General features: G+C 46.1%; 1 protein-coding gene across 9 annotated transcripts in view; it reads left to right on the top strand.

The window, feature by feature from the left end:
- mef2d (myocyte enhancer factor 2d) overlaps positions 1 to 15,279 on the top strand; it is a 66,281-nt gene extending 51,002 nt beyond the window's left edge. For 3 of the 9 annotated variants that reach the window (XM_068568990.1, XM_068568993.1, XM_068568992.1), the window contains exons 7-13: positions 2,595 to 2,770; positions 3,194 to 3,223; positions 5,802 to 5,928; positions 6,227 to 6,422; positions 8,657 to 8,725; positions 11,488 to 11,538; positions 14,122 to 15,279. In XM_068568990.1, coding sequence (XP_068425091.1) covers positions 2,595 to 2,770; positions 3,194 to 3,223; positions 5,802 to 5,928; positions 6,227 to 6,422; positions 8,657 to 8,725; positions 11,488 to 11,538; positions 14,122 to 14,593 — 1,121 coding nt within the window. In that variant the 3' untranslated portion in view covers positions 14,594 to 15,279. The remainder of the gene's footprint in view (positions 1 to 2,594; positions 2,771 to 3,193; positions 3,224 to 5,801; positions 5,929 to 6,226; positions 6,423 to 8,656; positions 8,726 to 11,487; positions 11,539 to 14,121) is intronic. The other 6 variants (XM_068568994.1, XM_068568996.1, XM_068568997.1 and 3 more) reach the window with 6 other exon arrangements.
- Positions 15,280 to 17,337: the final 2,058 nt, after the last annotated feature.

Consider the following 17,337-nt stretch of genomic DNA (forward strand, 5'->3'; position numbering starts at 1 on the left):
ACTGCGTTGTGATCTGTAGCAATTATCTGGAATATTACAACCGTGACGGAAATGTAAAGATAACGTGCGTTTTGATTGTTTTTGTGATTCCCAGCTTTCTGGAAAAATGTAATTTAATCATGTTTTTTAATTCTGTGGCTGAAATTGGGGGGTCGCCCCCTGGTGGTCAGGAGAGAGAATGTAGCTTTAACACATGGAGCGTAGGCTTCTATACAACCAGAGGACAGTGCAGGTCGTGTGTTTGCGTCTCCTCGTTGACGGCTCCTCCGGACTCCGTTTCCATCCTGAGTTTCCGTGATGGAGGCGACAGTCGAGTAGATATCGAGCGTTCCTGTCGGGATCCGTGTGTCGAAACACGAAACCTCTGCTTCCCAGAAGGCGGCTCAGGTGATCGGATCCCCTCCTCCGTCTCCTTTATCTTCCCTCTCTGCCTCCTCCTCTCTCCTTTTCCTTCGCCCTTTCACTCTTTCTCCTCTCTCACTTTATTCCTGCTGTTCCCTTTCAGCTCTCTTCTTTCATCCTCCCCTCCATCTCTTATTCCTAAACTCCTCCACGTTTTTTTTCAACTTTTGCCTCCTATCGTCTCCTTTTCTCTGCTGCCCACCTCCTCTTCCTCCTCCTCCTCCTCCTCCTCCTCTTCCTCCTCTCTTGGATCTGTCGTTCTCAGCTGTTGTCCCGGGACTCAGGGCTCCGGGAATGTCACCATTGACGTCACCCGCCATTCCACACATTCACACGCCCGGCCTCGCGTAATCAGAGACATCTAACACACACACACACACACACACACTCTCTAAAGGTGCATACAAACAGTCGGTGTACGTAAATAAAGCCACGGAGGCATCTGCGTGTCTCTGTGACTCACTCTCTGGGTTGGAGTGTTTTCATGCAACACACTAAGTGTAAACAACACACACATATACACACACACACACACACACACACACACACACACACACATAAACAGTATTATGATACAGCCGCCTCACGCTTCAACAAGATGCATAGAGGAGATTTAACAAAGTTGGAATGAAAACTAACTTCCCTTCTCTTTATTTTTCGTGGTTAAGCTGAATGTTATTTCTTCGAGGTTTTACTTAAAACAATGAAATGCTACAGATACTTTAATATAGAAGTTAAGCCGATATTTAGTTATTTTAGAGGTGTGCTCCTCCATGAAGCTTGATCTATATGAAGTCATTCCCACAATACTACATTGTATCTACCATTTTATTCATATATTCAACTGGTTTTGTCAACATAAGGACTTTGGTAAATCAACTTTCATCACCAAACCATGAGTAACATCCACAAGAGATATGAAGAATTTACAAAATCGAGCTTAAATTTTTCACCTTTAGGATATTATTATTACTTTATACTTGTGCATTATGACAATGGTGCCTCATTTTACAGACAGCTGAGATTGTTCTGTGATGTTTGATGTAACACATGTGTATGTATCTCATATGCAAAGTGACAATAATGTAAAAAAGATAAACAGAACAGTTGCACTTCATCACTTTATGTCACAATGTATCGCTGTTCTCCTCCAACCTTCAAACATAAAGTCTCTCTTCCTTCATCTTTTACCAAAAACAGACCATAATATAGTTTGTTTTGTTTACTGTGAAGGGAAACCAGACGATAAACTTCAAATGAACTCGTCACATTTCCTCTTTACTTCCTCTTTGTATCTTTCCTTTCCTCATTTATTCCTCTCTTCTGTCTCTCCTCCCTTCTGTCTCTCAAACGTCTTTCCTTCCTCGCCTCACTTCCTCTGCTTGTGTGTGTGTGTGCGCGCGCAAGTGAGCGTGTGTGTGTGTGTGTGTGTGTGTGTGCGTGTGCGCGTGAGCGTCTGTGTGTGACTGAGATGAAGCAGAGTCACATGCCGCTGTCGTCTGGAGGTGGCGTCACGGAGAACTGCTATCTACACACACATGCGCGCGCACACACACACACACACACACACACACAGCCTGAGTCCTGTGTGTGTGTGTGTGTGTGCTGGGAAAGTCCCTCTCGTACGCACTTTGACTGTTGAGCTCTTGGTCCTCGCAGCACACTGTCAGACTTTTATTTACATTTTTACATTATTGTATAAAATACATAAATATGATGGGATAATAGGATTAAAAGAGTGTAACGTTGCGTAATATTCCTTCAAAGCAGTTGTTTCGCGTTGCACTGTGATGAGGAATGTGACCGTGAGAAAAGTACTACACTGTAAAACATGCTACAGCTTTACTGTTAAAGTCCTGAACACTGTAAAAGATACTAACGCTCCTCTTCTCCCCTCCTGTTCTATCCCCTTCTCTCCTCCTCTCTTCTTTCTCTCTTCTCCTCTCCTCTCATCCTTTCTTCTCTTCTTCTCTCCTCTCTTTCTGTTCATCAGTCAGTTTATGGTCACATGACTTTTGGCCTCACATGAATAAACACACGCAGGCAGACACACACACAGTGTGGACAGTAGAAGCTAAAGCTCTGTTTGTGTCTCTATAGCTATCGGCTACATCACACACACACACACACACACACACACACACACATGGACAGTAGAAGCTAATGCTGCGGCTGTGTTTGTATCTCTCTAGCTAACGGCTACATCAGCGCCAGGGCGTCCCCGGGCCTCCTCTCCGTCTCCAACGGCAGCAGCCTGGGGAAAGTCGTGCCGGCGAAGTCCCCGCCGCCGCCGCCGCCGATGTCCAACAGCCGCAAGCCGGACCTGAGGGTCATCACCTCGCAGAGCGGCAAGAGCCTCATGCAGCTGGTGAGCGACTACGGCGGCAAAAAAAAAACCCGTCATGTGGGCGGAGCTGAACGTAAATTACAAACAATTCAAGCGTTTTTATTGGTCGCCAGTTCGAGCCAACCAGGGTTGAATTAAAAGTATATGATGGCAAATCGTGGGGTTGTTTTTTTTTATATATTTCTCGACGTCCCCATTAATGCTAATATATCCTCCATTCCTGTTGTTCCCAACATCTGGATCCTCCTTCAGTCTTCTCTCCATCTTCCTCCTCCTCGTAGTGACTCGCCACATCGACTTTAGATGAAGTTTCTTTCAATGTTTCTTCATATCTTCGCTGCAGTTAGTTGTTGCAGAAACATAACCGTCCTCTGTCTTTTACTCCCTCCTTCTTTCCTTCCTTCCTTCCTTCCTTCCTTCCTTCCTCCTCCTCCTCCCGAGCAGACAGAGGAAGAGCTGGAGTTGGTGAGTGAGGTGAATAGACTTCTGGACTCTTGTGGTGTCCCTGTGTGATCTCACCAGCATGAGTGTGACCGCGGCGGCGGCGTCCCGTCGGGGTCGACCCGCTGCTTTTTGAAGACGTCCGGTCTCAACCAATCAGCTGGTCGCTCCGGTTCCCTGCAGGATGTTTTTTGATTCGTAGCGTTCAGGGTTCACGGGGACTTGAGGCTCGGCTTGAACTTCACGAGGAGTTTCTACCCGGTGAACTCCCAGAACGATTATTAGACTTATGAATACTAAATTCCTCTTCATTAAAAGTACTCAATTAATGCGGAAACACACACTTATTAACGGTGCTTCAACCAGGAGGATGTCGCATTACTTTATCACTCTTAGACTTAACAACTTAAAACAGGAAGTGAGCTCTGAAGATCGACACCCCTCTCACGTTTCTGTGGCGATGTACGAAGCTGCAACGGGCAGCCGGCTAGCTTAGCTTAGCATAAACGTTGAGTCTGTCTTTCTGTCTTTTTAACCCTCTGAGTTAATTTTCTCAATTTTACAGCATTTTTAAATCCCCCTTTTTAAAGTCACTTGCACACCAGATTAAAACTGATGTGTTGTACATTAAAAATTGCAGAACAATCTCAGATCTCTGTATAATGAGGCTCCATTGTCATAAGGCATGAGTGTGAAGTGATAGTATGGCCCTAAAATGTGTCATTTTGTGACGGAAAACATTAAAAAATTGTTAATTTTTCATTCTTCTTTTTAATTAGCAGAGCACCAAAACGTTAGCGCTTTGATATTCTGCCGATGCGATGTGGAGCTTAAACAGTCTGTGCAGGGAATATTGAATATGGAATATTGAATGTGGAATATTGAATGTGGAATATTGAATATGGAATATTGAATGTGGAATATTGAAGGAACCGGAGCGACCAGCTGACTCTCAGCATGTGCATGTTTGGTGTCGTCCTCGAGTGTCGAAGCTTCGGGGATCAAACTGAAGAGAGATCACACAAAGTCACCAAGCTGGAACCCAGACGGACATGTTGACACACACACACACACACACACACACACATACACACACATACATACGCGCTCGGTGACGTGCATATTTTCCATAACAAAACACACACTCTCACGTTGTGAATTTATTTCTCGCATACCTCTCCACACACGTACTCACATACACACACACACATCCATTCACACACACATATACACACACACACACACACATGCTGACGTGTGGTCATGCATATTTCTCTGCATTAACACACACGCCTCATAAAAAAACACACACCTCACATTGTGAATTCACTCCTTGCATTATTCTGCACTCACATTTACACACACACACACACGTGTACACACACACACTCTTGCCCGCTCATGGCTCTCCTCTGCCGTCGGCCTTGTTGAATGCATGTGTTTCCTGTCGGCATGACTCTCTCGGCTCAGCGGTGCCTCTCACAACACAACGTTGTCCCACCGCGACGCCGCACAACACGCCCCCCCCCTTCACACACACACACACACACACACACACCCCAACTGGTGACAGCGTTGCCGTGCCAACGGCACCTTTTTTTCTTCTCCGAGATTGCGAGAGACGCCTCTCATCTCGCGCTCGGATGTTAAAGTGTCACCGAAAAGTTAAACGCCTCGGAGGGAAGCGAGGCGCTTTGGGATCTCTCACATCACGGTGTCAGGAGGGGTTTGTTACAAGTAGCTTATTAAAAGTAGTTTATTAAACATAGTTTTTATTTCGTCTGCCAGTAAAACCTAACATGTGTCAGAAGGGCTGAGAGTTCATTCGTGTCCAATCAAATCGCAGGATTCTCAGAGTTCACTTCACTAGAACAAGCTGTGTTTCTCCAGAGTTAAATCAAAGTAGTTATTAAATATCTCTGTCACATCACAGGGCCTCTGCAGTCGCCCGGCTGTACAGTGTTCAGTGGGAAGCACATGCTAACCATTATCATTATTGCCGTTGAAAATGGATGAAGTCATCAGCCGTGAACTCCCTCTCTCTCTCTCTGACCATATAAGGAGATTTAAATAAAGGGACGTGATTTGTTGTGAAAACCAGAGCAGGATTTCTTCTCACGACACGAGACCCAAAAGAGAGAGAAAGACTTTGTAAAAGACTGGAGACTTGTACAGACTTTATACATCTTTATATCTAAATCTAAAGTCCTCAAAATGGATCATGAAAAACTCACTTTTTCATTGCACTTACTCGTGTAATTCAGGTATCTGGAGTGTTTTCCGACACACAAGGGCGACTCCTCTGGTTGTATAGAAGTCTATACTTCATGTGTTAAAGCTGCGTTCTCTCTCCTGACCACCAGGGGGCAACTCCTCTGGTTGTATAGAAGTCTATACTTCATGTGTTAAAGCTGCGTTCTCTCTCCTGACCACCAGGGGGCAACTCCTCTGGTTGTATAGAAGTCTATACTTCATGTGTTAAAGCTGCGTTCTCTCTCCTGACCACCAGGGGGCGACTCCTCTGGTTGTATAGAAGTCTACTCTTCATGTGTTAAAGCTGCGTTCTCAAACGTTCCCCCTCGTCCTCTCTCTCTCCATCTTTTTTTCCCAGACTGCTCAGCGGCTCGGCGGCTCCCAGGCGGTGCAGTCGCTCACCACGCCGGTGGTCTCCGTGGCAACGCCCAGTCTCCTAGCGCCCTTCTCCGGCATGCAGACGGCCTACAACACCTTACCCGCCGGTGAGACGCGGCGCTGCTCCGCTTTGCATCGCAAGGAGGAGGAAATATCAGGGAATATGTTTTACGGGTCGTGTAGAAGGACGTGAGCCTCCCAGTGTGATGCCACAAACCAGTATGAATATTCACTTTGTTCATGGTGGGAGAGCTTCTGCAGAGACGCCACTTCAAAGCTCTCCATTAATATGGATTAGTGCTGATTAATATTGATGCAGCAGAAAGTTGTGTGATGTAAAACAACCCCCCTCCTCCTCTTCCTCCCTCCTCCCTCCTCCTCCTCCCTGTCGTCCCTTAATCTCAGAGTACCAGCTGACGAGTGCAGATCTCACGGCGCTCCAGACGTTCTCGCCATCGGGGCTGGTGCCTGGCAACATGGCTGCCTGGCAACAGCAACCGGCAGTCTCCCAGCAACAACAACAACAGCAGCAGCAGCAACAGCAACAACAACAGCAACAACAGTCACAGCAGATGAGCTTGGCGTCGCTCAGTAACTTGGTGTAAGCTGCTTTTTTTTTTCTTCTCTTCCTTCATTTTAACAGAACTCATAAGCGAAGGTGGATTTCCTCTTTGACCTTTGACCTTTTTTTACCCCCCGTGAAACAACCGAGTTGTTGTTTATTTATATCTTTTGATTCAGCACATAAATCACTTGAAGCACCTCTCCCACACGGAGCTGAAGCGTCACCCCAGCTGTTGTTGATTCATCTGTGAGCTGACCTACATTCCCCCCCAACCAACCCACGCTCAGCTCGGCTCCCACCGGACTCCCACTCTGAGTTAGCTCCTGGTTAGCGAGGCTGCTAGCCTTGTTGTCAGACACACGGGATATTTCCTCTGAACTAGTGAGTGAAGGAAGTGACGTCTCGTTTTAGGACCGAAAAGCTAGCTTGTCTTCATCTGGGTGCAGCGCTGACTCCTGCAGGAGTTTGACGTTTGCGTGACATCACGGCGGAGGAGATTTGACTAGAGCAGGACTTGCAAAATAAAGTCCTCAAAAATAGTGACGTTCACAAAGTCGTTGGAGGTAAGCTCCATGTTCATGCCCGAAAACCTCCCGGGGCAGGTTCTCAAAAGAGTGGCAGCTCTCAAGACGAGGATTGTCTGCTTCTAGTCCACCTCTAGTCCGACTGAACGCCTCTCGTCCATTTCTAGTCTGCCTCTAGTCCTCCTGATTGCCTCTAGTCCACCTCTACTCTGCTTCTAGTCCACCTCCAGTCCTCCTGATCACCTCTAGTCCACCTGATAGCCTCTAGCCGCCTCTAGTCCACCTGACCGCCCCTAGTTTGTATTCTGAGACTTTGTTCCCCAAGACAATAAAACAATACGTTTGAACACCATAACTTTGGCCCCTTTGCACCACCAGAACAATAGCAGCCTCTGGTTGGTGCAGGATGCATGCTGGGATACTTGCCCAGAGTGCACAGCTCCTCAGGCGTCCCCTGACTCTAATGGAGTTCAGATGGAAGAAGTGAAAACACCGGGGCTTCTCAAATCCTCAGAGCTTCTCTGAGCGTTGAGCCAATCACGAGCAGGAAGTAATGAAAGTCATGTCCTGGTCGAGGAACAACAACAAAAAGGACTTGAGCTCCAAAGGCGGACGGGCGAGGTCACATGTCGGCTCCACGCCGTTATCAACGCAACCTTTTGTGTTCATGACTTTTATTTCCTCTGACAATTTTTCGACATATTCACTTTGCTTCTTCTTCTTTTAGACGGCCCAAGTCGCTTTTTTTTCACAGCAGATGAGTTCAGATCATTTCTGATCCGACCCACTGGTAGCGGCGTTTCTGTGTTGAAGTGACCTCACGGGTTGTTTGTCACCGTTCTTACGGTCATTGAAAACCCTGGAAAAGGTCATGGAATTCTAAAAACGGTTTGGTTAAATGTCATGGAAAAATTACCAAACATTTTTGAAAAGTCATAACAATTTGGTTAAAAGTCATGAAAATTTGGTTAAATGTCAAGGAATTTTTTTTTTAAAATTTGGTTAAGTCAAGGGAAAATCATAAAATCTGGTTAAAAGTCATTAAAATTTGGTAAAAACATCATCAAAAATTGGTTCAAATTCATAACATTTGATTAAAAGTCATGAAAATTTGGTTAAATGACATAGGAATTTGGTTAAAAGTCATTTTAAAAAATTACAAAAATTTGGTGAAGTCATGGAAAAATCATAAAATTTGGTTACAAGTCATGAAAATTTGGTAAAAAGTCATACAATTTAGTTAAAAGTCATGGACATGTGGTTAAAAGTCATGGACATGTGGTTAAAAGTCATGAACATGTGGTTAAAAGTCATGAACATGTGGTTAAAAGTCATGAACATGTGGTTAAAAGTCATGAACATGTGGTTAAAAGTCATGAACATGTGGTTAAAAGTCATGGACATGTGGTTAAAAGTCATGGACATGTGGTTAAAAGTCATGAACATGTGGTTAAAAGTCATGAACATGTGGTTAAAAGTCATGAACATGTGGTTAAAAGTCATGAACATGTGGTTAAAAGTCATGAACATGTGGTTAAAAGTCATGAACATGTGGTTAAAAGTCATGGAAATCCATTGGTCAAAATGTGTATGAACCCTGGGTGTTTCCATTATTGTGTCTACCTGCCGTTGGCGCGCACCAGGCTGTGTGTGAGCGGCCTGAGGGTGAGGAGCAGCTTGTAACAGCCTCTTGTTTTGTCCTCCCTCCCCTCCCTCCCCCCCTCCATCCCCCCTTTGTCTCCACAGCATGTGGGGTGCAGAGAAACAGAATGCGGAGATGGTTAACTGCATCTCCAATTTTGCTGCTAACCTGAGGTGAATGACACGATGGCGTCTAGCGCCGCGGCGCCTCTTTTACCTGTCGGGCTGCTCGTCTCGAGAGCCCAAAAAGAAACGACAGAATCCACGCAGACACACCACTTTCCTCTCTCTCTCTCCATTTGTGTGTTGAATGTGACGCCTGTCGTTGCTTCCCCCTGTGCGTCTCCGTCTCCGCGCTAAAGATCTGACGCTCGTCGGAAGTGTCGCGAAAACAAAAGCGGGCGGCGGCTTATCCGACGAAAGCGCCTCCTCGGGCCCGGAGCGCCGCTCTGCGTTCAGGTTTCACTCCTCAGACTTTTAGACGCTGGGTTCATACGCTCATTGAGAACCTGGAGAAATCATGGAATTTTTTTAATGGGTATTTTTCAGGCCTGGAAAAGTCCTCAGAAAATATAAAATCCCAAAAAGTGTAGTAAATGTCCTGTAAATGTGTTATATTTATGTGCTCATGAGTTTATTCATGCTGAGTTTGAAATAATGAATATGAAAATTTGGTTAAAAGTCATGAAAATTTGGTTAAAAGTCACGGAAATTTGGTTAAAAGTTATGGAAATTTGGTTTAAAGTCATAAAAATTTAGTTAAAGTCATGGAAATTTGGTTTAAATGGAAGTCCATTGGTCAGAATGTGTATGAACCTTGTAGTTGAAGCGTGAACTGAAGCGTGAAGTGAAGCGTTCAAAAGGATGAAGGCACTTGAAGTGATCCCGGCTGTCAGCGGTGAGACTCTTGAGGTTTCTGCGTCTGACGAGTTGAAAAATGTCCGTGAAAATATGATAACGGCTCGTTTGTTATTGTACACAGCAGCTGCAACTCCAGAGGGCATGGAGTTAACACACACACACACACACACACACACACCGTCGGCCCTGGAAACTTGTGATCAACACTTTCGCTTTTTTTTCTTCTATAAGGAGAAAATAATCTGGTAATGATGTAATACATATTTTTGTAGTTATTAGTATTAATGTAATTATGACTTTTTTGTTTTTGCAAAGTAAAAAAGTTTAAATATAATGTGTTGTATGACGCAATAGGAAAAGATTATAACATATTTCAAAGTATTATAATCATTGATCTTTGAAGTCTTTATGAAATACTTGTCGTAAGGCAGAGTGCTTATAACTGTTATTAAGCTTTTATAATTAGCAGGTATTACCTGTTATACGTGTGTTCATAATGTAGATTAGACATATACGGGCCAAAGATTGAGCCCTAAAATATCTGCGACTTCTCGAAAATCATATGGCACAATAATCCATAATGAGAGAATAAGCAGTACTGAAAGTTGATCCGCAGCTTCGAGACGCTTCTGCAGCCCAGACGCTCTCCTCCAATCAGAAGAGAGAGAGCGGCGTTGAGCTTTGTCCGACGCTGTCGTGCACACTTTAACTCACCACGAGAACCCGCCCCCTTTTTTAATCAGTCCTCTAACTCTCATTTCCTGTTGTCAGATTCCGTTTAATGTGGCGTCCACCTGTTGACCCTCCCCCACACACTCACACTCTCACACACATACTCACACTCTCTCTCTCTCACACACACACACACTCACTCACACACACACACACACACACACGCCCCAATCTAAATGTTAATGCCCCGGCTGCGGCTCAGCTGGTTTCCTGTCGTTGGGTCGTTGGTTGTCGTCTCTGTTCAGGACGTAAACGGAGCCGCGGGTCGGGTCGTTGTCTGCTTGTGCGTCATGGTTGTTGTTGTTGTTGTTGTTGTTGTTGTTGTTGTAGCGGTTGTTCTGTGTGCAGTTGTGGTTCTGTGGGCGGCGTGAGGGATCGTTTGCATGTGTTTGTCTTCCTCCGGCTATTCTCACCTTCTTGTTTCTTTTCACGAAAACACATTCTCATCTCTCTCTCTCCGTCTCTCTCTCTGTCTCTCTCTCTCTCTCCGTCTCTCTCTCTGTCTGTCTGTCTGTCTGTCTGTCTGTCTGTCTTTCTCTCTCTCTCTCTCTCTCTCTCTCTCTGTCTGTCTCTTTTTCTGTCTCTCTCTGGAAGACAATAGTTTTATTTAGCACCAGACATTGTCTATACTACTTAGTTTATATACCTATATAAGTGTATACGACTTAAGTGTACACTATATAGGTATATACGATAAAGGTGTATATAATTTAAGTGTACACTTATATAGTGTACAGTATATAGGTCTATACTGTGTAGTTGAACACTATATAAGTGTATACTATATAGGTGTATACTGTAAATGTGTATATTATATATGTTTACACTTATATAGTGTACACTATATAGGTGTATACTATATAGGTTTATATTATATATGTTTACACTTATATAGTGTACATTATATAGGTGTGTACTATATAGGTGTATACTGTGTCAGTGTATACTATATAAGTGTAAAAGCCTTCAGAGGGAGCCGAGGGGAGGAGTCCGTCGTGGTTAAATGCTGCTGTCTGCAGACGATGTCATCGTTCCATCCCCTGACATCAGCACCTGTGTGTCTAATGCGCCGTTTGAGAATGTGTTCCTTCTAATGACGATTCCTCATTTCACCTTTATTAACGCTGACTGTCAGGATTAATGAGACGTTGAAGCGCCGCCTCTAACACCACGAAGCAGCTGCGGAGCTTTTTTTCTTTTTACATTCCCTCTTCTTCCTCCTACTCTTCCTCCTCCGTGTCTGGACCGACCACCACGACCAGTTTCCCTGCTGCTGTTGTGGCCATTTTTATATTTTTTAAAACTTGCTTGTCTCTTCTTCCCCTCCCTCCCTCCCTCCACAGCTTGGCCTCTCAGTCCAACTTGCTCTTTGGCAGGGAGGACGGCCTCTGCTGGTACTGTACTCTCTACTTCAGCCACAGCTCCTTAACGCTGCTGCTTCCAAAATGCCTGCTGCTGCTCCCAGGGGGGCAACCGTGAACTGCAGTTTGCTACTGAAATGAAGAGATGTTGACCAATCAAATCATGAAGAATTGCTAGTGGGGGCGGGGCTAAAGCAATTAGTAAGAGGATGCAACAGATGGAAATATAAAGAGCAGAACGTGTGTATTTTAGATTTTTGTTTCCGTTGAGGTGAACTGTCCTTTATGATTGTTAAGAGGCTGAGATGTCTTAGCATGGGGTCTGAATCCTACATTTCCCATGATACACCTACCCCGCCCTGCTAAACATGGGCTGGAGAGGGACTTACAATAAGTGCATTCAACCAGGAGGACAAACTCAGAAGAAGAATCAAGAACGTACAATTTCTTCAATAAAGTTAAACTACAAAGTGATATCAGTAAGGGTACTAGGGTGCTACTAAAGGGCTACTAGGGTGCTACTAGGGTGCTACTGAAGGACTACTAGTGTGCTACTGAAGGACTACTAAAGGACTACTAGGGTGCTACTGAAGGACTACTAGGGTGCTACTAAAGGGCTACTAAAGGACTACTAGGGTGCTACTAAAGGACTGCTAGGGTGTTAATAAAGGGCTACTAGGGTGCTACTGAAGGGCTAGTAAAGGACTACTGGCGTGCTACTAAAGGGCTACTACGGTGCTACTAAAGGGCTACTAGGGTGCTACTAAAGGGCTACTAGCGTGCTACTAAAGGGCTACTAGCGTGCTACTAAAGGGCTACTAGCGTGCTACTAAAGGGCTACTTTCTTGCTACTAGAAGGCTACTTTCTTTAATCCTTCTTACTTATTGCAGTCTGCAGTCCACACTTAGACGCTGTCATTCGTCACTTTCAGTACCAAACTGCGTGCGTTCATGTGCCTGACTTCACCGTGACGTCAGAGCGGAGGCGTGTTGGTCCTCGAGGGGGAAGCAAAGCATTGTGGGAAAACAACACGGCTGTATCGCCTCACACTGCGCTGAAACCACGTGTGTGTGTGCTTCTGGCTGTGCTCGCTGTGTGTTGTTAGCGCGCGGACGGTTAGCCTGCCGCTCTCATCTTCATCACCTTCATCACTGTCACCGGCCCGCTGACTCCGCCGTTTTCTCGCCATAGCAACGGCGCTCCTGTGGCACCGCCATCCATCTACCTGAGCCGTGTGTGTGTGTGTGTGCGTGTGTGTGTGCATATATATGCGTGCGTGTGTGTGTTTGTGTGTGTGTGTGTGTGTGTGTGTGAGAGAGAGAGAGAGAGAGAGAATTGGAGCGAGACACGTCTCAGGTCGCCTGGAGCAGCGCTGTCTTAAACTCCGCCTCTCGGTCCTTACAGTAATTGAGGGAACATTAGAGACTCGGCGCTGCAGACGGCTCATGACATGACGTATAGGAACTCACCCGAGGGCCGAGAGGACGCTGTAATTGGGAGGTTCAAATGCAGAATCGACCGCGTCGAGCCAGAGGGAGAGAGGGAAAGAGCACGATCCCCCCCAACAAAAAAAAAAGCTGTCGACACGCCGTCAAACGAGCGAGCCACAGTGCAGCGTCATCACCGCGGTGTCAGCCGCGGTGACAGGTTAGACTCAGCCAGGAGGAGGAGGAGGAGGAGGAGGAGGAGGAGGAGGAGGAGAGGCAGGTAGAGAGGTGCTGCCGGAGACGTACGCTTTCTTGGCCTCCTGAAGCTCAGGAGGGTTAGGGTTGCAGCATTCTCTCTCCTGACCAGCAGGGGGCGACTCCTCTGGTTGTATAGAAGTCAATGTGTTCAAGCTGCATGGCATGGCTTCTGGACTGCGCTTCAAATGTAGTCCTGTGTGTTCCCCGTGTCCTTTGTTCCTTGTGCTGGAATTCGTAGCATCGCAGCAGAATGTCCCGGGTCTTTTGTTTTTGGAAAGCGACGCAACCTCAAGGCCTTTACACACAGGGCGAGTTTCTGTTTCTTCCGTAAAAATTGGGTTATCAGCCGCTACTACCTTTGGTCCACGCTAGCTTCCCGACAACCACCTAAGGAAGCGGGACCAGCCCTAACTCGACGCCCGACTTGAGCAGCGGGGACGCGGGCAGTAGCGGCAGCGCTACCGGGGAGCTAGCGGCAGCAGCTAGCTGGCTTCAGTGGGTAGCTAGCAGGGACAACCACCGAAGGAAGTAGCGGCTCATAACCAGACTTTTACGGTGTGTGTGTGTGTGTGTGTGTGTGTGTGTGTATATATGTATATATATATATATATATATATATATATATATATTACTGTTTTTGTCAGAAATACTTTTAAAATTAACATATTTTTCGCATCAACCAACCACGGTTTAAGTTGTGCCTTTCAAAATAAAAGCCGGAGACATATAATATTAATGACAATACTCCCCCCTCCACCCTCTCCCCCAGTGTTTAAAGGCCTTTATCTTCGTAAACGTTTAAGATACTTTCACTTTGACAGCCACCATTCCTCGACTTTTATTCCGTTGTCCCCGCTCACGTGTGGCGTTCAAGGACAGTCCAGCGCCGTAACCACGTTGTCCTTCCCTCTCTCTCTCTCCATCTTTCAGGCCGATGGGTCAGATATCTCAAGGCGCTCTGACAGTCAACACCAACCCCAACATCAACATCAAGTCCGAGCCCGTCTCGCCCAACCGCGACCGCAGCACCCCCGGCTCCACCTGCGGCGGTGGCGCCATAGGGGGCGGAGGGGGCCAGAACCAGATCCAGGTCCAGGTGCAAGGACAGGGTCTGGTGTCGGTGGCCTACCCCGGGGCCCTTCGCCTGGAGGCGGGAGGAGGAGGAGGAGGAGGAGGCGGTCAGGGCCGCTCGCCGGTCGACAGCCTCAGCAGCAACGGCAGCTCGTACGAGGGCAGCGACCGGGACGACCAGGGGCGCGGGGGCGGGGCTCCGGACTTCCTCCACCAGGCCGGGGGCGGCCCGCAGCCCGCCATGGTCCTGCTGAGGCCCTCGTCGGCCGAGCCCCAGGACCAGGACGGGACCAACGTCAAGAGGATGCGGCTGGACGCCTGGGTCACATAAAGAGGTGGCTGTTGAGGAGGAAGAGGAGGAGGAGGAAGAGGATGTGTACTTGTGGCTTGTGTACATGACCCCCACCAGCCCTGATGCCCCTGGTCTCCTTCTTTGTGCACACACACACACACACACACACACACACATTTATATGTATGAACCCGCCATTGACCCACTGCACACACTGCAACGCTGACCTCACACACACACACACACACACACAACATAGGCATGCTAACACATCGTGGACACACACTTGTGCATACACATTTAAACTGTACTGTTACACACACACACACACACACACACACACCAAACCAGGGATTATTCTACAAATCAAGTGATCAGCTGTATTTGAAAGTGTTTTTAAATCTGCGGCTCGTAAATAAACCGTCACTTTGGACCTTTTGTCGCCCGGCGCGTCCACGCAGCCCGACGCGCCTCGGTTTTTCCCAGCATGCACCTGCTTTTTTGGCGAGCGGCTGGCGTTGTCCTCACCGTCTGTAAACTGCACTGCACATGGAGTCGGCGGCACCGCGTGAGTCTTTGAACGCACCGCGAAGCTCTCCATCCTCCTTCTTTTAAAGCGTGGAGTTTTTGTTCTTTTGTCCTCGACTGTCGATCTTTAGAGGGTTTTTTTGGGGGGATTCGTCGGTTCTGAATATGAAGACACTAAAAGAGGAACTCGTCAACGAGCCCCCAACCCCCCCCCCCCCCCCGTACCCACCGGTCTGTTCCTGTAATCCAGACCAGGCGGACGAGCTGCAACAACCAGGAGCCAGATATTTCGGCGCCAGAGAAAACGAAAAAGACTTTTCTTTGAATCAGGGACGAGCTGCAACTGACTGCAGATGCTCAAGAAAGGTGTGTGTGTGTGTGTGTGTGTGTGCGTGTGGTTTGTGTGTGTGTGCGGTTTGTTACCTCAACTGGTCGTTTTTTAATCAAAGTGATTTGGACAAATGTTCACTCTCAATTTCATCCTGCAAACACGCTCTCTCACACACACTCTCTCCCTCTCACACACACTCTCTCCTGCAAAGCACTCAACTGAAATTATTTTCGTGGAGCTCCTGGTGTGTGTGTGTGTGTGTGTGTGTGTGTGTGTGTGTGTGCGTGTGTGCGTGAGAGCAGGCGGCTGTAGATAAGCGATCCGTAACCTTTGTGGCTTTCTGTGTGTCAGGATGAGGCGTTTAAAACAAATAGATCTTATACAAGTATATAAATATATATATTTAAAGGCTTTCGGCGGTAGCAAAGAGCAGCGACAGGGACTGTATATAGAAACTATATGTTCAGCAGGTTTTCCCTCAAAGAGACAAAGAAGAAGAAAAACACACACACACAAAAAAAGCAAGCGCGTTGATTCTCAGTGGATCGTCTTTTTATTTTAAATATCTATATTATTTATGTGTGTAAATAAAGTGTAAGGAGCAGACAGGGGGCGCTGTCCAGGCAGGGAAAGGGAAGAGGTAGCCGCGGTGACTCGGTGACTGTTTTTGAGTGAGCGACGTTTCGGACTCACGGATGGAGCGCACTTTACCTGATTAACCCCTAAACACACACACACACACACACACACACACTGGTGTACACGGCTGCTGCTTACCTCAGCAGTTACAAATCAATATTTGCACTTTTTTTTAAATTTAATCCTCCAAATCAAACGTATTCATCACTTTTACGTCAGCCAATCAGAGCCCTCCGCTACGCCTGAGTGGGCGGGGCCACACCACCCACCTGCTTATGAAAATTAATAAAATTATTAATGTAAAAATGAAGTAGATGGAACAGAATGTTGTTCACATGAAAGCAGAAGAAAAAATATTTATTTAAAAAGTAATTAAATTAGTTTAAGATCGATTGGAACTTCCAAAAAAAAACAACTAAAATATATATTTTTTAATTTATATAAATTTATTCAAAAATGACTCATGGTGACAGAATGAATCGTCACATTTGAAGGTGGTCGTTCTGCTCACAGTTGGTAATCGTTGGAGGAGCAGTGTGCAGCGTTTAGAGGGATCCATCGGCCTGAATATGAATATAATATTATAAGTGTGTGTCGTATATAATCACCTGAAGTAAGAACAGCTGTTTCGTTCCTTCACAGTGAGATGTGTGTGTCAGAGCTGGGTCTCTTACGGGAGCCCAGAGCGGCCAAACCAAACACCTGAAAGTGTCAGTTGGTGGCGATCTGTCATCTCACCACCGGGTGGCGCCAGATCCTCTTCTCGTCAGATAATCGATCACGACGTCATTTTAAAGAAACTAAACAATAAACTTAGTGGCTTTAATTAACAGTCCAGTGTTCTTTTAAACCATCAACTCCCTAAAAAGCTTTTCCCACCTTTTTTAAAAATGGCTGCAGATATAATCACGTGTTATTATTATGACTATAAAGTCTTTTTTATGTGACATATCTCTCATGATGTGTAGTCTGCGGTGTCTGTACAGTAACGGCAGTATTTCCTGCCACAAACATATCAATCAAAACTCTAAAAGAAACACAGACGAGCCAAGGATGTCCCTTTTTATAATAACTCTTTATGAAAGCCGTGTGTTTATATATGGAAGTTTCCCGTCACTGGTTGGCTGTAGTTTTATATTTATTCCAGACGTGAAAACGAGCGTGAAGGTAGAAGAAATGTGAAGAAAGCCAATTTCTTTTTTTGTACCAAGTGGCAAAAGGATGAACATGGGTTTCAGTGGGTAGATTTAAAAAAACATAGTGGTCAAGAGTCATGTATTTATTT

Source organism: Clinocottus analis, unplaced genomic scaffold, assembly GCF_023055335.1.
Source record: "Clinocottus analis isolate CAN_PGR_092001 unplaced genomic scaffold, fCliAna1.0.p SCAF_9, whole genome shotgun sequence".
NCBI lineage: Eukaryota > Metazoa > Chordata > Actinopteri > Perciformes > Cottidae > Clinocottus > Clinocottus analis.